Genomic DNA, 22,950 nt, shown 5'->3' on the forward strand with positions numbered 1-22,950 from the left:
TGGGGAGGAAGCTGTCAATAACCCCAAAGCAAGTCTTGCTGCAAAAGCCTAAGTGAAGAGCACGTACCTTTCAGGAGATCTGTGAAAAAAGATCCCAGCCTCCTCGCCCACCTCCCCACCCAACCCCCACCTCACAGACTGGGTCTTTGGTTTTAGCTAATGGTAGAAATCTACTTTAAAATGTCCATGCGCTGAGGCTGGGTGCTGGGGTGCAATAAGGAGTGGATTGCTTTTCCAATTTAGAGGAGCTTATAGTTTATTGAAGACCAAAACAGATCATTTTAATACAACAGAAATATTTTTTTAAGTGCCATTGCTCGCACAGTTGTATGTGTAATTAAAAACACAAAGTATTGACTTTTAAGATGTAAACATAGAATTTTCAAATATAAACTCATGCAGAAAAGGCCAACGTAATGGATATAGGATTTCATACAGTCGTTCAGAATCAGGGCCCATCCAACCCTGGATTTTGACAGATGTAAGGGGTTTTCAGAGACGAAGGTTGCAGCTGATGCCATATTTCTTTGTTCGCCTTTTACTCCCTGAATCAACTTGGCTCAAGACAGTGGGATGCCAATAATGCCAGCCCTGGTTTTGACTTACAGGCCTCACCCAAAAAGTATCCTTCATAGGTCAATAGTTAGCATTTCTCAAGGGCTTATCCTGTATGGTTCAAAAGGTTTAAAATGGACCCAGGCAATCCTCTTAGCAACCCCATGAAGCATCACGCCCATTTAGCAAGTAGGTGAAAGGACAGGGATTCAAAGCAGGACATCTGGCTTCAGACCTGGGCTTTCAATCACTTTATTCACTGCTCCTTTACAAGGAGATTTTTATTTTTTACTTAATCGCAAGTCCCTCTTCCATTTCTCATCTCTCTTGCATCACTTTTCTCTTTGCCCTAATCTCTACCTTTATGTTTTACACTTTAGTTGAACTGCTTTTAGCTGGACTTGCCTTTATGTTTAAAACATAACTGCTTTATGTTTAAAAATAGACATTTGGTTTGTGAGGAATAACTTGGGCCCTATCAGGAAAATTTCTGCTAAACATATGATCTGAATTATATGAAAATATAGTAAACACACACACACACACACACACACACACACAGTGGGGAACACGTAGTGTCAACATGGCCTAATAGGAAAGTAAGGAGGAAAAGGCTCCAGGACGAAATTTTATACATAATTCTCAGTAATTTAAAAATGATTTTGCTTTTTGATGTAGTTCTTATTTATCAAAATGTCATTATTCTTTTAATAGCCACATCAAGATGACCTAATCCAAAAGTTCTAATAAAAAGATAAAAGGTTGTTCTTTACTTTTGCTCTGGATTCTCTTCTCACTTTGCTACAAAAATCCCTTATTCAACTAGTGTCTTTACAGATTACACCAAATAGAGCGCCTTCTGTCACCAAATATTTTTCCTTCTGTCTAATGCAACTTTCTCCTAGAAAGAAAAAGCAGGGTTTTTTCAGTTACCTCAATGTATCTCCCCTGAGATTTCGGAAAAATTAGTTTCACATTCCATTCCCCTCCAAGATTTGCAGTAGTGGAAGGGTCAAGGGACACTTGAGATAAGAATATTGCATCCCATCGTCCTGTTTCTATTAGACCATGGTTTATCAGGTGTTGAAGAAGGTAAATGACTTTCTTTCAATTAATGAGTTGCTGGACCACAAGGAGCCACATCTGAATCTGAGGGAGATTCTCTGCAGTCATCCAGAGATTCCAGAACTTGAACTGGGTGTCATAACTGAATAGGACTCAGAGCTGTTTCCCTGGGGTGGGGATGAGCATATAGGGAGAAGGATGAACACAGAATCTCAGTGGCCACAGGGAGTGCAGTCATTTAGGCACCTTCTTATCTGGAGCTACTAATTTTGAACTGTTATATGGACGCTAAGTAAACTGTTATTTTGTTAGTGCTGTTGAACTCTTAATTTTGCTTTTTATAGCAGTTTATCCAGCACCAATTAGTATTAATATTCTCTGGGCCTGCACCTTTTTAAAGAGTGATATTTTCATAAAAACTTTCAGTTATAAATATGAGTTATACTATAGTAATACCTGTTAAAAATGAAATTCTGAAAGAGTGGTTTAACAACCATTTTACAGATTGGAAATTTAACTTAAAAATGAGTTACTTGTTAATTGAGTAATTTTGAATGTACTAGACATGCCTACTTAAAGGAAAAACTGGTCAATATTCTTATAAATGGAATATTAATCTTTTCCTGCTGAATCAGTTTTACAATTTTACAATCAGAACAATACAAGAATTATGTTTAAAACTTAATGTTTTACAATGTAAGTTAATTTTAATGCTCTACCACTTTAATTGTGCTTTGTAATTAAATATTTTTGAATTTGACAAATATGTTTTGCTCTGTTTTAAAATTACTTGTAAAATATTTTAAACCTTGACTCAGATTTTCTCTTTAGGCTAACTGCCAATTTGCAAGTGAGTCAATTTCTTCATTGGGTTGTACCATACATGCAAATTAATACACAGGTTCAACTCAGTTACTCATGCTGTTGGGAAAGAGCAGTAGCACAGTGATAGTAATAATAATGAGTTCCAAGATAATGCATATAAGACGTGAAGGAGCATCTGTGTGTGGGTGTGTTTGTGTGTGCATGGATATATAATTTTGTTTACAAAGGGATTTCTGCAAAGGTCCAACCAAGAGGAGCTTTTGGGCAGCATAACCTTACCTCAACTCAGATTTTCTTCCATGTCCAAATTCTTCCTGTGAAGTCTGCACTTTGCTTACCTTCATTCAATAAATATTGCTCTTTGGAGGCCATTAAGACAGCAGCTTTGTGAGATAGAAGGAACTTGAATCTTGGTTGAAGAACTGCCGAGGAAAACTGCCCCATCAGCATTTGACTGTGACATGAGTGAGAGATAATTTTTGTTGAATTAACATTTGGTAATTTATTTATTACAGTAGTAAAGCCTGTATTAGTCAATCCTGACTAGGGCAGGAGTCACTTACACTATAATATCCATTCTATGCCTGCTATATGCTAGGTACTCTGTTAGGCGCAGAGGAGGGAGGAAGGAAATGAGATAAATCGTGGGTGTTGTGGTAGGCTGAAATCATGGCCGGCCCCTCAGGAGATCCTCATTCTGATCCCAGACTCTGTGAATGTCACCTTATATGGTAAAAGGGACTTTGCAGATGTGATTAAAGTAAGGATCTCCAGATGGGGAGAGTATCCTGGATCATCCAGGTGAGTCTAATGTAATCACAAGCATCCTTATATAAAAGGGAGAATGAGGGAGATTTGACCATAGAGAAAGAAGGCAAGATGTCATACTTCTGGCTTTGAGGATGGCGGAAGTCCCAGAACCAAGGAATGCAGCCCTAGAAGCTAGAAAAGGAAACAGATTCCCCTAGAGACTCTGGAGGGAGCGCAGTCCTGTGGATGCTGTGATCTTGGCTCAGAGAAGTCCACTTTGGACTTCTAGTTGCCAGAACCATAGGAAAATTAATATGCATTGTTTTAAACCACTATGTTTGTGATAATTTGTTAGAGCAGTCACAAGATATTAATACAGGTGTGATAAGCACATGCACAAGTGAGGAAACAGGCATTTGTTTAAAAGTAAACTAATCTGAAAGACACCATCTGTGTTTCTTTTTTGAAATGAAATGTCAGTCAAACAGCTCTGCCCATTGTGCTTTCTGTAGGTCCAGGGCTGCACACCATGCTCTCACACAAAAAGACAAACAGCAGAACCAAGCCTTCCATGATTTTCAAAGATGATTAGAAACACAGAATATAAACCCATTAAAAAGAATTAAAGGAGTTACCAAACGGAAAGGGACTGGGGAGGATGGGTGGGAAGGGAGGGATAAGGGCAGGGAAAAAGGAAGGGGGCATTATGATTAGCATGTATAGTGTGGGGGGGGCAAAGGGAGGGCTGTGCAACACAGAGAAGACAGTAGTGACTCTACAGCATCTTACTACGCTGATGGACAGTGACTATAATGGGGTGTGTGGGGGGGACTTGGTGAAGGGGGGGAGCCTAGTAAACATAATGTTCTTCATGTAATTGTAGATTAATGATAACAACAAAAAAAAGGAATTAAAGATACTTAAAAACACCATAAAAAGCAAGGGAAAATCTCCAATGATGGAATGATTGGGTTTCTAAAAAGTTAGTTTTTATCATTGTTGAAGATCAAAAAATCCACTGAATCTTTAAAATAGTATGAAAGAAAATCAGTTTAAATTAAAATCCCAGATCAGCAAGGAATGGAATTTTTGAGGTAATGGCTCTGAGTGATTCACACAGAGAACAGCCCTTGTAGTCAATGAGTCTCTGGGGGCTCTGTCCTCCCATTCACCCTCAGGCAAAGGGTCCTTTCTGGCGTGTACATCAGAGACAGCTGAGACTTGGACTAGGGTGGGTCAGTGGAGATACTGAGAAACAGATGATTCTGGATATGGTTTGGATGTAGAATGACTGTGAAGATGGAGCAGAGGTGTCATTCTGAGCGTCCGCTTGGCCGCTTTCCCAGCCAATACCCACCTCCAGAAATAAGCATTACTTTTACTTCTAATACCATAGATTAGTTTTTTAATCGAGATATAATTGACATACAACATTATGTTAGTTTCAAATGTACAACACAATGATTTTGTTAGGAATGTTAGGTAGAAGAGAAAGACACAGCAGCCTGGAAAGAAGAAGATAAGGTTAAAAAAAAATGCCTGCCCAAACTCTGTCCAGGTGAGGGTCCCACATGAAGACAACAAAGGCTTTGCAGGGAGATAACTTCTTGCCTATCAGGACCAGGCCAAACCTGTCCCAACCAGATCCAGGCACAAGCCAGCAAAACTAGGAATCACCCAAACCACACCTTATAATCTCATAAAATTTCAGTTTTCTTCTACCTCTCACTCCATGGGCTTTTCTCTGTGCATTCTTGGGAAAAGTGCACACCAAGAGGAATGGGTGTATAACTAGAGCTGTCAATCAAAGACCTCACTCTGTCAATCAAAAGGAGTGCCTCCCAGCTCTTGGCAATAAAGAGACACTCCCCTAAAAGTTTGGTTCCTTTGTCTACCTTGAGTCTGGCTACTCCTCCCTTGGAGTATATTCAAATAAAACCTTCACTCTGCTTCACGGCACATCTCTGCCTTTCAATTCTTTGTTGCCATTGGGACAAGAACTGAGGAGAACAAACGCAACCTGTAACAATTTGATATTTGTATAGTGTGACATGATCATGACAATAAATCTAGTTACCTGGTAGTTTGTTCTTGAACTTGAAATAAATAGAATTATACACTATGTACTCTGTGTGCTTGGAAGCAATATACAGCTTAACGTTTTTAAGATTTTCCAAGTAGTTACATGTATCAGTAGTTAGCTTTTTTTTTATCGTGTGAATACACAATTTGTTTATCTGTTCTGCTATTAATGAACATCTGGGTTACAACCAGATGTATTATGAAGAAGGCTTTTTATTATATACAGGTCTTTTTTGTGAACACATGCTCTCATATTTTTGTGTGCCTGAAACTAGAACTGCTGGGGTATAGACTAGGTTATATGTTTAACTTTAGTTGCAACTGCCAAAAAGCTTTCAAAAGAGATTGTATCATTTTGCCAGCAATATATGAAAGTTCCAATAGGGCCATAGCCTCTCAACATTTGGTACAATGTCAGCTATTCTTGTGGACGTGAGGTATCACCTCAAGGAGTTTTATATTTGAATTTCCCCACTGCTAACAATGTTGAACCCCTTTCCTCCTGGTTTCTTGGCCACTTGTATATCTTCTTTGCAAAGTGTCTGTGAAGAACTTTTGCCCATTTAAAAAAGTGTAGTGTCTTATTATTGAGTTGTAATAATAGTATGATCTGCCCTAGCTGGTGATCCATGTCCCTGCCATGAGTAGATATCCCATGTGTGTGTGTGTGTGTGTGTGTGTGTGTGTGTGTGTTCTGTTCATCTTCAGAACTTATATCTATGGGACACGCATAAAACCATAATGGAACACTTTTCTGTGGATTTCCCAGGTAACTGAAGTTAATAGGACCTCAACAAAGAGAGATAATTCCGACTTTTTGAGTCTCCATTGTTGAGATACAGGCTCATTCCCAACTTAAGTTTTTTGGTCCTTCACTATACCCTGGTCATTCAAATCTGTGTTTAGTTCCTTGTAAAAAACAGTCATTTCACTTAATTTTCACATCTTTATAGGATAGCTATTATTATCCTCATTATAAATTATTATGTATCATGTATTACATATCATAGGCTTTCCAGAAGCACTCTCTGCTTATGGAGATTAATTGTGTATGCCAATTTTGAGAAGTTTTGGGAGACTGAGGTGAGAATACTCCATTGCATCACAGTTACAGCAGTGCCTCAGGAAAAGAGAGATGTGTGCAACAGGTGTATTCCTTTCTCAGACCTAAGATCCAGGCTTTGTAGGGTTGGAGCATAAGATGCCTTTGGGCTCTTGTCAACCAGAGCAGGACGGAGTCCTTAGGACTATAGCTTCCAGTAGCAAGATCACATTGTCTAAAGATATTTCAGCGCAGACTGAGTCATGAGAAAAATTTTGGCTTCCTGGTTTTATGATTGACAGGGGTCCTGCTCCTTCCATGGAAATATGTCACAAAAGTTACATCAGAGTTGGCAAGCTCAAAAGCTTTTTGGGATTAGCTGGGTGGACTGCATAAACATTATACTGCAGGGTAGAGAACAGAAGGAGTGAAATCAAACATGATGAATTCGATGGCAGGCATGACAGTCAAAAGGTGTTTAATTACAAAGGAAAATACAGTCCTTTCAAACAAGAGACTGATGGGCACATTTTGACCTGTGGCACAGCTGCCAGTTTACAACCTCTGTATTTGGTCCTCAAAGATTTATCTGATATAATGTTCAAGGGTTATGTGCTTACTTTTGGTACTGAAAGGGAGTGGCAATTTTCTAATGCGACTGGGCAAGAGTCCTGTAAAGCTGACTTTGTTGATATACTTAAATGTGACACACTCTTTAGTATATTTCTGCTGAATTTCTGGGTTTTAAATTTAATATGTATTCTTTGATGCCAAAGATTTATATTCCACCAACTCAAAATACAGTTTTTCCTTTCTTGGGAGAAAGAAAACCCAGCTCTCTTTCATTCCAGTATAGTGATTTTTCCACCCAAGGGCATTGACCTAATTCTAACCTGAGCCCAGAGGTCTACGTGCATATACTCAAGAAGCAGTTGGTACAGATTTTCACTGATGGTCTCAGCCTTTATTCAGTCTCCGTATCTGATTTACTAGATCCTGACAGCTAGTGTCCTTCTATTACCTGCTGTTATCCTGCCAGCTAGTGTCCTGATATGATCCAACAGGGGCTTTAATGGTTTACCAAGATTTGCTGGATCATGCTTGTTTTCGTAAGGTTGGCAGGTACTAAGGTCCATCACTGGCATAATTCAGTTACCATTAATCTTACTGGGCTGCTGTTGCCAGATGGTACACCTTACCTGTGGAGCAATAAAGCAAAGAATTGACATGAACACCATGATTAAATAAGCTGAGCAATGAAAAAGGAGTTGGGGTTAGACTTTATTCTGGCAGTCAACATCCACTTGCTAGAAAACTGGGCAAGTTGCCTAAACTTTCTGTGCCTTGGTGTGCCCATCTGTGAAATGTCCTCTCAGTACCTCAAGGCTGTAACAATCATACCTGGATTTTAGAGTTGTTCTCCAGGTACCTCATTCAAACATTCAACAAAACTTATTGTGTACATACATGGGCTGGCAGTATCCTAGGTACAAATCCAACATACCCAAAAAGTTAAATTATTGTCTTCCCTTTCTCAAAGCAGGTTTCATCTCCTATGTTCTCTCTCTCAGTGGTGACATCAACATCCACCAATTATCCAAGGCAAAGCCCCTGGGAGTCAGTCTTGACGTTCCTCTCTCCCTCAGTCCTATATCCCATCAATGACCAAGTCCTCTTGCCAATTAAAAAGGTGCACTACTCCCTTGCTAATCCCACGTCAGTGTCTTTGCCCTTGTGATCTCTCTGACTTGAACACTTGGCTTCCTGATTTCTCACAGCTGGCTTCTCATCATTCAAAGTTTAGCTCAAATGTTATCTTCTTAGTGACACACTCTTCAGCCCATCCTATCCAGAGCTTCTCCCCAGCCTGTCTCTTCATCTCATTAGCCTGTTTAGCAATCTTATTAGCACTAATACTACCTGATAGCTTATTTGTACCTCCCCTCTTTTTTGTCTGTCTTCATCACTACAGTCTAAGCTTCATGGGTGTGGTGGCCTTTTCTGCCGTGTCCACCTCTATTCTTGATGCTGGGGATATGGCCAGTACAAGCACTCTCTGTTGAGCTCATCTGGCAAAAATTCAACCCTCATAAAATTCAATTCCCTAACTATTTCCCACCTGCACCCAACACACACCATGCTGACAGGTCTCATGATCATGACCCTCAAATTCCTCACTGCTGCTTGGCAAAGCTAACATATTTCTCTAGTCAATGTGCTCTCCCACTTGCCCAGACAACTATTTCACTCACTTCCTTCCTCAAACCTCCAAAACTTCTCTCTCCTCAGGCTCATCTGAAGACCTTGTTTCCTATTTCACTTTGACAACAGAAACAGTCAGAAGAGATCTTCCACATGCTCTGCCCACCAAGTCCGTCCACGTACTGTGCCTCCACATGTTCCAGTGCATGAGCTATCTGTGCTGCTGCCTTATATACTCCAACCCCTTCGCTTGTGCATTGGGTCCCACCTCCTCTACTCAAGGATGCCACTCCTGCAGCATCAGTTTTTCTCTGTACTGGATTGTTCCCATCAGCATTCAACATGGTCTGATATCTCCATCTGAAAACAAACAACCCTTCCCTGGACCCCATATCCCTTTCCAGTTAGTGCTCTCAGATTCCAGCTCCATTTTACAGCAAAACTCTTTGAAAGAGGTCTAAGGCATTCTGTCTCTATTTTCCCCCTCCTATTCTCTTTTTTAAGACCACTCCAATCAGACTTTTGACTCCACAATATGCAGAAATCATTCTTGTCAAGGTCATCAGTGACCACTATATTGTTCAATCGAGTGGTTATTTTTCTGTCCTAGCTTTACTCCACCTTCCTGCTGCATTTGACAGGGACCATCATTCCCTTTTTCTTAAAACTCCCCTTTGTTTGGCTTCAGGGACACCAGCTCTTAGTTCTCATACTACCTCACAGGCTGCTATTCTTAGTTTCTTCTGCTGGTTCCTCCCATCTTCTTGAGTTCTAAATGTTAGTTGTCCAAGGCCTAGTTTATTTTATAGTTCCAGTCATCCCCAAGGGGTTCCCATCTAATACCAAGGCTTACGGCCCATCCTAAAATGATGACTTGCATATTTATATATTCAGTTCCAACCTCTCCCCTGAATTCCAGACTAATCTGATTAACTATTCAAATCTCTACTTGGATATCTAATAACTGTTTCATGCTGTTCTGTCCAAAAATGAATTCTTGATGTCCCTCAAATCTCCTCATTCTGAGTCTTCCTCCATCCATATAATGGGAACTCAATTTTACCATTTGCTCAGGTACAATCCCTGAAATCATTCTTTATTCCTCTACTTCTCTCAGATACTCAATTAGTAGTATATGAGGGCTCTACCTTTTTGGTAATATATCTAGTCTCTGACCACTCCACTGCCACCCTGCCGGCCTAACAACTATCCTCTCTTGCCCAGACTCCTACAATACTTTTATAGCTGACTTGCAGGCTTTTAGTTACCTTTCTTAGCTGTATTTTAGATGCCAGACTCAATGTATCAATGGAACACTTAGCTTACAGCTAGAACCCTATTTTTGGTATATGCTAAAACAAATGTGCTTAAAATTAAAAATAATAAGCAGTCTTTTGTTTGAATGGCAGGTCATGGAAATTGCTGCTTTACTGGACATGTTTACCCACAGAGGAGGGGAGAACAGAAGTCAGACACAGAGACTAGGATGCAAAAAACACTCTTGAGCAGCCACATGGGACAGAAGCTCCTCCAGAGAAGCCAGCAGAGTATATAAATCTATTTTATGGTTTTGAGAAAACATCCAAGTAGAAATCAGCATAGCCACATTACAATACTGTTTCACTTTCACCTGAACATTCATCACTATCTGATTTTTATTTGCTTATTGCCTCTCTCCTCCTTCATAAAATATAAAGTTAACTTAAAATATAAGCTTAATAGAAGTATAATTTACTGAAATGTTCTATGGGTGAGAGTAGAGTTGCCTCTATCTCCAGCTCCAGGAGTGCTTGACACATACATAGTATGTGTTCGCTTAATATTTACAGAATGACTCAAGACACACAATTAGCTTCACCAAAAAGTGCTTTGAGTTTTTAATAAAGAAACCAAGCTGAAGTCATCTCTTTTGTAGCTCACAACTCATTTCTCTCTTTTATATTAAGGGTAGGTGAGGATGGGGAGGACTACAACTTCAACCTGGGTTTACTGAAGATGGAAGAACAAAGGTTAACCCAAATGGAAATATTATTCTGATGACATTTCTTAGAATAAAGTGGTTCTGTGCCGCCGGCTTTGCATAATTACCATTCCAAGTTGCAGTTCTCTCATGTGTAATGTGGGGACAAATACAGTACCTATTTGTAGGGTTATTGTGAGGCATGAAATCACAAAACACGTGGAAAGCCCATAGGGCAGCGCCTCTAACTGCATCAATAAATGCAGCTATTTGGTTATCATATTTGTGTATATGGTACACTACTAATCATAAGTTAGTACATCAGTAATCCACTCAAGCCCAATGTCGAGTCATGGTGGCCCCTGATTTAACACTGCTTCAATTTGCTCCCGATAATTGATTTGAGAAATCCACTGGCAATGGCATCTTCCATGCCTTTAATTTATTTCCATTCAGAGGCTCCTAACTTTGACCTACAGGGTGTAAGTAAGAGGATTTAGGGCCCCAACCATTTTATTACTAGTGTGAACGGAAGTGATCGCGCTATTGTTTACAGTGTTGCTGTGGATCGCTGAAGGGCAGGGACGATGTCTTACTGAAATCTGTAACCCCCAGAGCCCGGCAGAGTGTATCTGGCACATGACAGTTAATGTTGAGTAAACGTGAATGCCGAGCACGGGGCGAGCCCCTGAAGAGCGTTTTAGGACACCGGTCGCTTATAGCGGATGTGAGCACAGCCAGAAGCAGAAGCGCTGAGACTCAAGCGGCCCCGAGTGCCCCGGGCGTCCCTGAACCAGAGGCGACGGCGGCTCAGAGTACGCACTCTGCGCGGGAGGCGCCCCCTGGCGGCGGCTGCATTAGGAGCGGGCGGGCGGGCGCGGCGCGGCGGGGGCGGGCTCTCTCCCGGCTCCATGGAGCGTGCGGGCTCCTCGGCCCCGGAGGGCGGCCAGCCCCGCTTCCTACTGGCCCTGCGAAGCCCAGCCGAGGCGGTGCGGGCACGTGTGCAGGAGCAGGACTTAAGGCACTGGGGCCTGACAGGTCAGTGGTCCCGGCGAACTTCCGCCCGGGCCTGCTAGCACTTCGGGATTCGCCTCTCCCGGGCCGGGACCCCGCGCCGGGAATGGCCCTGCGGCGCCGCAGGCAGGCGGTCCTGTGGTTTTTTAACCTGCGGACTGCAGGGCCTTCCCTTTTCGCCCCGCGGTGGGGCTGGGTCCGGTGGCTGTTGCCCGCGCCAACGAAGCGCGCGGGCCCCGCGGACTTGGGCAGTGCAATTCCGGCCGGGAGGCGAGGCCTGCGTGCGGCCCGGGCAGCCCGGGGCGGGGGAGCTTGGTGAGACCTTTGTACCAAAAGTAAGGCCCTAGTCGCTGAAAGCGGAGGACGTCCTGGGGCCTCACGGGTGTGGGTTTGAAGTTTCTCTTCCGGTGGGTTGGAGGCCTAGCTTGGCGGGGTTTCATTGGTTGGTTCTGTAAAGCTATCAGAACTCGTCGCAAACCTTCAGTTCTTCTCTTCGTTTACCGAGCACGCGCAGTTCTTTGTGTTTTCCCACTGGTTTATTCTCCTCCAGTGCTATATTTTAAACCAGTTAACAGCTCATGCCGGCACGTGCCTATTTTGTTTATACTAGCCCTTCCCTGGAATCTTCGAAGCGGGATGCTTGCATTCCCCTGGGATCTGCAGGCAGCTAGGCTGACCCTATCTCCTGCGGATGCAGAGACCCAGGTCCAATTGCTCTGCGCTTGACTCACCACCTAACCTCTCTCGTCCTTGTTTTCTTTATAAAATGGGGAATGCAGTGCGTGCTTTAATTGTGTAACGGAAACTTGGACCAATAATAATCAATGGTAGGGTCTTTGATTAATTATTTATTAAGTGCTTCCGAGAGCCACATGCTATAAAGTCTTAGGTACGGAAATGAGAAAAACGAATGTAAGCCCCGCCCTTCTAGAGTTTCTAGACTGGGGACCGTGAGTGCTTTCAAAAGTATAAACAAGTGTTTATTGAACTCATGCTATGTGCTAAATCGTAGGAAGCATGAGGTTTTGTATTCTTGAAATGAAACAAAAGGTGTAGTTATGTCCAGTCTAGAAGAGAGATGGGCAAAGATGATAGGCTAGAGACATGAAGGGCGAAGATATCTCCCTTCCTGAGTCTCTGAGTCTACAAGAATCACATAGTTCTGTGTCTGTAAGCATTGTGTATCCAACTAAGGTAGAATTAATAGGCTGATATTTATATGTCTGACATATCTTAGCTAAAATTTACGTGTTTGTGTGTTTGCTTGTTTCCTTTTGTGTGTTTTTAGGTATGATACTTTGAGAACGTGTGAGAGCTGGATAAAGTATGCACATTGATATTAGACTGCAGGTAATACATCCCCAGAAAGGTGCACATGGGTGTGTGCTGTTTTAGGGAAAATGAGAAGATGAGATTAGAGGTTGCAGGTTTGTGTGGATGAGTTGAGTGAGTGAATGACGAAGGAAATATACAAATGTGGAACCTTGGTAATGAACACGGGTAAATTGGTAGGGGAGGGAAAGAAAAAAAAAGTAAATAGGTATACCCAAAGGAATGACCATTGGATGATATATATTGAAATTCCTATTTCTATTTACCAGAATCAATTAATATTCTGAGAAACTGTTCTGTCAGTTGGTTAAAAATACTTATTTTTTTCCTTCTGATTATTCGAGCAGTACTTGTTCTAAAACATTTGGAGTAATAGTCTTTGCATAAAGAAAAAAATTTAATCTCCGTAATATCCTGTTTTTAATAATATAATTTTTTATTAAGTTTATTATTGATATTAATAGTTATTAATAATATGTTCATCTTGCTAGTTCCTGGTCTATGCATGTGTACATATATGTATATAATTTCTTTTCATTTTTCTTTTCTGAGGCAGAGCAGAGAGTGAAGGAGAGATGCAAAGATGAGGTTTCATGTACATACTTTTTGGAAATCATAATTTCCCCCTTATTATCATTTAGTCTTCTTTAATATCTTTTAGTGGGTACACAGTATTTCATGTATGGATGTGCCCATAATTTAGTCAGCTAAATACTTAGGTATTTAGTTTCTTACTTTTTTTGCTTTTATAAATAATGCTAATAAATATCCTTGTAACCAAATATTTATTATAGTTATGAAATTTTCTCAAAAGGTAGCATTTCTTGAAGAAAGAGTTTGCAAAAATTTTGCTTATTTCTTCACACTCTCACCAACACTGATACTTTCTATTTGAGAAGTTAAGAATGATTTTTTGTTGTTTTGTTTAATATTTGTTCCTAGTATTGATGGGTGCTTAGATATTTGTCTTTCTTTTATTCCTTGTCTGTTTTTGCTCTTTGCCCATTATTTAATTGAGGGTGTTTGTCTTTTGCTTTTAGGATCCTTCTGGCATTGAAGATATTAAATATTTATCACATGAATTGGGAATATGTTTACCAGTTTGTTGTTTGCCTTTTGATTTGGGGGTGTGAGTATATAGTTCAGTGGTGAAGTTTAAAAATTCCGTGTAGTCAAATTTCTGTCAGCCTTTTTCTGTATGAGTTTTGCCATTACTACTATTCTGCTTAGAAGGAGCTTTTCCACTCTGCATTTATAATTGTTGGCCTAATATATTTCTTCTAGTACAATTATGATCTCTTTATATTTATTTTTTTATTTCCCAAGACATTTATTAGGAAGAAACTTCACTCTATTTTTTTTCTTTCAAATATGGAAGTAATTATATTTTTGGAAATTGGTGACTTAAATAAGTATTTTGTTTTGCTGTATTTTTTCCACTGATAAAAAACTTTCAGTAGGCCTTCCTTCCTTTAATAGTGTCAGAGATGAATCCCATACATTCCATTTCACTTCAGAAACCCAAAATACACTGGATCATAAAGGTATGTTAGGATTGCTTTGTTTTTGGAATATGCAGATGTACTATTGTTGCTGTTTTTGTCTGCTTTTTCACTATCATTGACCTGAGAGGCAGGCAAGAGAATTTAAATAACTCTATGATGGATATTGCAAATGGGCACCCTCAAACTTACTCCTTTTCCCAACACCCTGCCTGCTATACTACATCCCTGAACCCCCTGTACTTCTGTTGTGCATGTAACTTGGCTTCAGCCAACCTGTTAATTATGGGAGATTTGGAAGGGGAAAGCTAGGGAGAGGCCATAGTCTGGGAGGGATTTAGGTTTTCTGTGTTTCTGTTGGCAGCTAGTCCTGACTTCAGGGCAGTTGGTGGATACTGAGCATCCATTTTGCTGGCATGGATTGTGGCTGAGGCAGTAGGGTCCTGGAGCTGACAGTTGGGGAAATGGCCTTGAGAGATAATGGAAGATACATATTGTTTCTGCCCGTGGTTCTTGGCACAGGGCTTTTGAAACTCCTGTAGTTTCCTGGGTGAAAGGAATAGGTTTTGTTCTAATGAGGTGACTCTGGGTGGACATCTGGATGATTCCTGGATGGGGGGCTGGTCACCAGAAAGACTGAGCCATGATTAGGAACTTGGAATTTGTAGCCCTTGTGCACCAATCTTTTGAGAAGGAAAAAGGTCTGAAAATGGAGTTAATAATTGATCATACCTAAATGATGAAGCCTCCATAAAAATCTGCAAAATACAGAGTACAGATTGCTTTCAGATTAGCAAACATCCACACTGGGAAGGTGACACACCCCAACTCCACAAGGACAACAGCTCCTTTGCTCAGGTCCCTCCCAGACCTTGTCCTGGTATCTCTTCATTGTATACTTTGCCATATTCTTTAATAAGCTGGTAAGCATAAGTAAGTGTTTCCCTGAATTCTGAAAGCCATTCTAGCAAATTAACCAAACATTGAAGAGGGATTTGTGGCTACCTCCAATTTGTAGCCAAATTGGACTCAAGTTGTGGGTCACCTGGGGACCTACTACCTGTTATGGGCATCTGAAGTGGGTAGGAGCAGTCCTGTGGGGCTGAGTGTTAACCTGTGGAATCTGGCTCTTTTCAGGTAGATGGTGTCAGTATTGAGTTGAATTGTAGGGACACCTAGCTGATATTGCAGAGACATGCTTAGTGTGGGGGAAAACCTCCACACATTTGATGACCACAACTATGTGTTCTGTGTGCAAGTAAGCCAGATACAAGAAAGAAAGGCACAAGAAGTGGTACTATTTTTATAAATGATTAATCCACTACCTTTACTGTATATTTACCTTTGCCAGTGAGATTTATACTTTCATATGTTTTCTTGTTATAGTGACCTTTAACATTTCTAAAAGTATCCTCTTTAATATTTCTTACAAGGCTAGTTTAGAGGTAATAAACCCCTTTAGCTATTGCTTGTCTGGAAAACTCTCTCTCTTCTTAATTATGAATGATAATATTGTTGGGCAGAGTATTCTTGGTTGGGATATTTTTTTTCTTTCAGCACTTTGAGTATATCGTTTCACTCCCTTCTGGTCTGCAAAGTTTTACTGAAAAAATCTGCTGATGGTCTTATGGGGGTTCTCTAGTATATAAGTTGTTTTTCTCTTGCTGCTTTTAAGGTTCTCTCCTTGTCTTTTACTTTTGACATTTTAATTATACGTATCTTGGTGTGGTTCTCTTTGGTTCATCTATTTGGAACTCTATGAGCTTCCTGGATCTGGATATTTGTTTACTTCCCCAAGTTGGAGAAGCTTTCAGCCATTATTTCTTCAAGTAGGTTTTCTGCCCTTTTATCTTCTTAAGGGACCTCTGTAATACAAATGTTAATCCACTTGATGTTGTCCTATAAATCCCTTAAGCTATCTTCACTGTTTTTCATTCTTTTTTCTTTTTGCTGCTCTGACTGCATGAATTCCACTGCCCTGTCTTCAAGTTCACTGATCTTCTGTTTCATCTAGTCTGCTCTTGAACCCCTTTAGCGTACATGTGTTCTTCAGCTCTGTGACTTACATTTGGAACTTCCTTACATTTTCTCTTTGTTGAAGTTCTCACTGTGTTCATCCATTTTTTCTCCTGAATTCTGTGAGTATCTTTACAACCATTACTTGGAACTCTCTATCAGTTAAATTACTTATCTCCATTTCATTAAGGCTTTTTCCTGAGTTTTTATGTTGTTCTTTTGCTGAAACTTTTTCCTCTGTTTTATTTGCTTGACTTTTTGTGTTTTTTTTTTTGTTATCATTAATCTAAAATTACATGCAGAACATTATGTTTACTAGCCTCCCTCCCCCCTTCACCAAGTCCCCCCCACAAACCCCATTATAGTCACTGTCCATCAGCATAGTAAGATGCTGTAGAATCACTACTTGTGTTCTGTGTTGTACAGCCCTCCCAATGCCCCCCGCCCACATTATACATGCTAATTGTAATGCCCCCTTTCTTTTTCCCCTCCCTTCCCATCCATCCCCCCCGGTCCCTTTCCCTTTGGTAACTGTTAGTCCATTCTTGGGTTCTGTGATTCTGATGCTGTTTTGTTCCTTCAGTTTTTCTTTGTTCTTATATTCCACATATGAGTGAAATCATTTGATACTTGTCTTTCTCCACCTGGCTTATTTCATTGAGCATAATACCCTCTAGCTCCATCCAGGTTGTTGCAAATGGTAGGATTTGTTTTCTTCTTACGGCTGAATAACATTCCATTGTGTATATGTACCACTTCTTCTTTATCCATTCATCTACTGATGGACACTTAGGTTGCTTCTATTTCTTGGCTATTGTAAATAGTGCGATAAACATAGGGGTGCATCTGTCTTTTTCAAACTGGACTGCTGCATTGTTAGGGTAAATTCCTAGAAGTGGAATTTCTGGGTCAAATAGTATTTCTATTTTGAGCTTTTTGAGGAACCTCCATACTGCTTTCCACAATGGTTGAACTAATTTACATTCCCACCAGCAGTGTAGGAGGGTTCCCCTTTCTGTGCAACCGCGCCAACATTTGTTGTTGTTTGTCTTAAGGATGTGGCAATCCTTACTGGTGTGAGGTGATATCGCATTGTGGTTTTAATTTGCATTTCTCTGATGACTAGCAATGTGGAGCATCTTTTCATGTGTCTGTTGGCCATCTGAATTTCTTCTTTACAGAACTGTCTATTCAGCTCCTCTGCCCATTTTTTAATTGGATTATTTGCTTTTTGTTTGTTGAGGTGGGTGAGCTCTTTATATATTTTGGATGACAACCCTTTATCAGATCTGTCATTTATGAATATATTCTCCCATACTGTAGGGTACCTTTTTGTTCTATTGATGGTGTCCTTTGCTGTACAGAAGCTTTTCAGCTTGATATAGTCCCACTTGTTCATTTTTGCTTTTGTTTCTCTTGCCCGGGGAGATATGTTCATGAAGAAGTTACTCATGTTTATGTCCAAGAGATTTTTGCCTATGTTTTTTTCTAAGAGTTTTATGGTTTCATGACTTACATTCAGGTCTTTGATCCATTTCAAATTTACTTTTGTATATGGGGTTAGACAGTGATCCTATTTCATTCTCTTACATGTAGCTGTCCAGTTTTGCCAGCACCATCTGTCGAAGAGACTGTCATTTCCCCATTGTATGTCCATGGCTCCTTTATCATATATTAATTGACCATTTATGTTTGGGTTAATGTCTGGAGTCTCTATTCTGTTCCAGTGGTCTGTGGCTCTGTTCTTGTGCCAGTACCAAATTGTCTTGATTACTGTGGCTTTGTAGTAGAGCTTGAAGTTGGGGAGTGAGATCCTCCCCACTTTATTCTTCCTTCTCAGGATTGCTTTGGCTATTCGGGGTCTTTGGTGTTTCCATATGAATTTTTGAACTACTTGTTCCAGGTCATTGAAGAATGCTGTTGGTAATTTGATAGGGATTGCATCAAATCTATATATTGCTTTGGGCAGGATGGTCATCTTGACGATATTAATTCTTCCTAGCCATGAGCATGGGATGAGTTTCCATTTGTTAGTGTCCTCTTTAATTTCTCTTAAGAGTGTCTTATAGTTTTTAGGGTATTGGTCTTTCACTTCCTTGGTTAGGTTTATTCCTAGGTATTTTATTCTTTTTGATGCAATTGTGAATGGAGTTGTTCTCCTGATTTCTCTTTCTATTAGTTTATTGTTAGTGTATAGGAAAGCCACAGGTTTCTGTGTGTTACTTTTGTATCCTGCAACTTTGCTGAATTCTGATATTAGTTCTAGTAGTTTTGGAGTGGATTCTTTAGGGTTTTTTATGTACAATATCATGTCATCTGCAAATAGTGACAGTTTAACTTCTTCTTTACCAATCTGGATTCCTTGTATTTCTTTGCTTTGTCTAATTTCCGTGGCTAGGACCTCCAGTACTACGTTGAATAATAGTGGGGAGAGTGGGCATCCCTGTCTTGTACCTGATCTCAGAGGAAAAGCTTTCAGCTTCTCGCTGTTCAGTATGATGTTGGCTGTGGGTTTATCATATATGGCTTTTATTATGTTGAGGTACTTGCCCTCTATGCCCATTTTGTTGAGAGTTTTTATCATGAATGTATGTTGAATTTTGTTGAATGCTTTTTCAGCATCTATGGAGATGATTATGTGGTTTTTGTCCTTCCTTTTATTTATGTAGTGGATGATGTTGATGGATTTTTGAATGTTGTACCATCATTACATCTCTGGGATGAATCCCACTTGGTCATGGTGTATGATCCTTTTTATGTATTTTTGAATTCGGTTTGCTAATATTTTGTTGAGTATTTTTCCATCTATGTTCATCAGGGATATTGGTCTGTAATTTTCTTTTTTATGGGGTCTTTGCCTGGTTTTGGTATTAGGGTGATGTTGGCTTCATAGAATGAGTTTGGGAGTATTCCCTCGTCTTCTATTTTTGGAAAACTTTAAGGAGAATGGGTATTATATCTTCTCTGTATGTCTGATACAATTCCAAGGTAAATCCATCTGGCCCAGGGGTTTTGTTCTTGGGTAGTTTTTTGATTACCGAGTCTATTTCTTTGCTGGTAATTGGTTTGTTTAGATTTTCTGTTTCTTCCTTGGTTAGTCTTGGAAGGTTGTGTTTTTCTAGGAAGTTGTCCATTTATTTCTTCTAGGTTTTCCAGCTTGTTAGCTCATGGTATTCTCTAATAATTCTTTGTGGGATCTGTCATAATTTTTCCTTTTCCATTTCTGATTCTGTTTATCTGTATAGACTCTCTTTTTCTCTTAATAAGTCTGGCTAGGGGCTTATCTATTTTGTTTAATTTCTCAAAGAACCAGCTCTTGGTTTCATTGATTTTTTTTCTATTTTTTTATTCTTCTCAATTTTATTTATTTCTCTGATCTTTATTATGTCCCTCCTTCTGCTGACTTTGGGCCTCTACTTAAGCATAATTTAACATATCCCATTCTTGATTTTTCTTCCTGTAGCACTGATGGCAAATTAAATGGTTGCAATTAAGCAAGCTGTGCAGTCCATGTTTGTGGTTATGGTACATCAGTAATGCCTCATTTCCTAGAATGGATGCTGGCATGAGGCTCAGGCACTATGAAGGCCAGCTCCAGGTTGACTTACTCATCTGTCAGGTGGCCCTAGCATAGACAGGCTGTTCTAGGGCTTTGAATATGTTAACCTTAAAAATAAAGTTTCACTGGTTTTATCTGCAAAAATGGCTTATTCAGGAATAGCAGATAATTGCAATTTAGGACATGCAAGCCTACAGGAAAGCCGCAGGTGAGTCCAGAGAACAAAGATGAGGAATGTTTTTTTATAGAGGAAAGGGCCAAGTTGGGAGGCTCTCTAAGCATAAAGCCCATTAGAGGGAACTGGGAGTTCCATATATGTTGACTTCTCATTGGCTAAGTTGTGGCAGTCTCTCATTGGCTGGGCTGTTGCTCGAGGAGGTGGAAATCTTCCTTCCTTTTGCCGGGTAGTAAAGTAGCCCAAACACTATAACTTGGAAGGTATGGGACTCTTCTGGTGGGATCTGCAATTGACAAGGAGTGGTGGGTGAGAGAGCTCCCCCTTTGGGCCCCTCAGTGCCCTATCAGTGAGGTTTCCCTTTATTAATTTTTGCAAATACAATAGTGACTAAGTTTGGAAGTCAGCAAATGTGTACATACCTGTAACTTTCCAGCAAAGTATATAGCCAGTAAGCTTTGGGGACATGGGGATTTAGGCAATATTCTTCAGTTGAGGTCTTATGTATGTGCTGAAATGTCTGCTCTTCAGATCTGCTGTATTTTTTATTTCTAGGGATTTGTCTACATTCTTACCAACTGGAGGGAGTGAACTGGCTAGCCCAGTGCTTCCACTGTCAGAATGGCTGCATCCTGGGAGATGAGATGGGCCTGGGTAAGACCTGCCAGGTATGTTACTGTGGAGCGACCACTGTTCACCTCCACTGAAATGCCTCCTTAGAACTCATTACTATCTTTAGCTACTAGCTACCAGTATGTGTTTGTATACTAGAAGGTGAAATTTCTGAACCTGTGTTAAGAGATCACAACCTTGGAGTTGACTTTTCTAGTTAAGGGGATGGTTTTTTTTTTTTTTAGAGAATTATTTTTTATTGAAGGGTAGTTGACACACAGTATGACATTACATTAGTTTCAGGTGTACAACATAGTGATTCAGCATTTATATACATGACAATTCTAGGTACCAGGTATCACCATACCAAGCTGTTACAATATCTTGACTATATTCCTTATGCTATACATTACATCCCAGTTACTTATTTATTTTACCATTGGAAGTGTGTACTTTTTTTTGTTTTGTTTTGTTTTTTGTTTTTTTTTGTGAGGGCATCTCTCATATTTATTGATCAAATGGTTGTTAACAACAATAAAATTCTGTATAGGGGAGTCAGTGCTTAATGCACAATTGTTAATCCACCCCAAGCCTAATTTTCGTCAGTCTCCAATCTTCTGAGGCATAACAAACAAGTTCTTACATGGAGAACAAATTCTTACATAGTGAATAAGTTACATAGTGAACAGTACAAGGGCAGTCATCACAGAAACTTTCGGTTTTGCTCATGCATTATGAACTATAAACAGTTCAAATACGAATACTCATTTGGTTTTTATACTTGATTTATATGTGGATACCACATTTCTCTCTTTATTATTATTATTTTTAATAAAATGCTGAAGTGGTAGGTAGATACAAGATAAAGGTAGAAAACATAGTTTAGTGTTGTAAGAGAGCAAACGTAGATGATCAAGTGTGTGCCTGTAGACTATGTGTTAATCCAAGCTAGACCAGGGCAATAAAACATCCACGTATGCAGAAGATTTCTCTCAGAACAGGGGGGGTGAGGTTCTAAGCCTCACCTCTGTTGATCCCCAATTTCTCACCTGATGGCCCCCCTGCGACTGTGCCTGTCTTAGGTTGTTCCTCCCTTGAGGAATCTTACCCGTCTCTGGCTAACCAGTCATCTTCCGGGGCCATACAGGGAAATGTGAAGTTGGTAAGTGAGAGGGAAGCCTTATTGTTTGAAAAGGTTAGCTTTTTACTTCTTTGCATATTTATGCCCTGTGGCTTCTATGCCCAGCATTTGTCTTGAGGTATCTTTACCACTTGGAGGAGTTATGATACTTGGTAAATTTGATATGAGGCATGAATTCTATTTAAGGGTTGTAATTAGGAAGGAAGAAGAAAAGCTATAGAAGTAGCAGACGGAAGAAAACATGGGAAGATTGATTATTTCTTTGACATATCTTCTTGTAGAGTAACTTCAGCATATATAGGTTTTAAGCTACTACTTAAATTGCGCACACACATTAACATAATAGGAGTATAGTTACATAACCAAAGCATATCTGTAATTACCAGCCATCTCCAGTGAAACCAAGAAAACCATTAAGGCACCTTAGGCATTTGTGAAAACTTATCTATGATATAGTGGATATTGTCCAACTGAACTTGAACAGTCTGAGAGAAATCAGACAAATTAAAACAACCCATTCCTGGGGACTGTTCACATGCCATATGTTCTTTTAACAGTAAATAGTCTGTAGTTGTAAGAGTTTGGAGCGCTACAATTTGCACTTCTCCAAATTCTTGGTTGAGTTCCAACAGTATAGATCCCGTCAAATTTGTTGTTTTACTGTATGCACAGGCCAGCTTAGATATCTCCTTCCTCATTCCCATGGCAAGTCCAGGAACTGGTGGGATGAGTGCATCTACAGCTGTAGCAGTGCGTGGATCTTTGTTGGGGTTTTTTGATGATCATCTTCTGGCATGAGTCTTCCAGAGAGTGCAGATGTTGGAAGTTCTTTTTCATATCGTATCTTAGTTCATTTTCGGGGTAGCCCAATTAGGCTTTGATCCTCTGTATAAACACAAACAGACCCTTTGCCTACACTTTTATATGCCCTTTATACCCTTGTGTAGAACTCGTTGGAGGTTACCACACAGGAACTGCCCTTTTTTTTTTTTTTTTTTTTGCTTTGTTTTTGGTATCACTAATCTACACTTACATGACGAATATTATGTTTACTAGGCTCTCCCCTATACCAGGTCTCCCCTATAAGCCCCTTTACAGTCACTGTCCATCAGCATAGC

General features: G+C 40.1%; 1 protein-coding gene across 3 annotated transcripts in view; it reads left to right on the forward strand.

The window, feature by feature from the left end:
• The first annotated feature begins 11,343 nt into the window (after positions 1 to 11,343).
• CHD1L (chromodomain helicase DNA binding protein 1 like) overlaps positions 11,344 to 22,950 on the forward strand; it is a 77,180-nt gene continuing 65,573 nt past the window's right edge. For 2 of the 3 annotated variants that reach the window (XM_057500626.1, XM_057500627.1), the window contains exons 1-2: positions 11,346 to 11,519; positions 20,635 to 20,747. In XM_057500626.1, coding sequence (XP_057356609.1) covers positions 11,393 to 11,519; positions 20,635 to 20,747 — 240 coding nt within the window. In that variant the 5' untranslated portion in view covers positions 11,346 to 11,392. Of the gene's footprint in view, positions 11,520 to 20,634; positions 20,748 to 22,950 lie in introns of all 3 variants that reach the window. The other variant, XR_008997109.1, reaches the window with a different exon arrangement.

The sequence above is a fragment of the Manis pentadactyla genome, chromosome 4 (assembly GCF_030020395.1).
Source record: "Manis pentadactyla isolate mManPen7 chromosome 4, mManPen7.hap1, whole genome shotgun sequence".
Taxonomy (NCBI): domain Eukaryota; kingdom Metazoa; phylum Chordata; class Mammalia; order Pholidota; family Manidae; genus Manis; species Manis pentadactyla.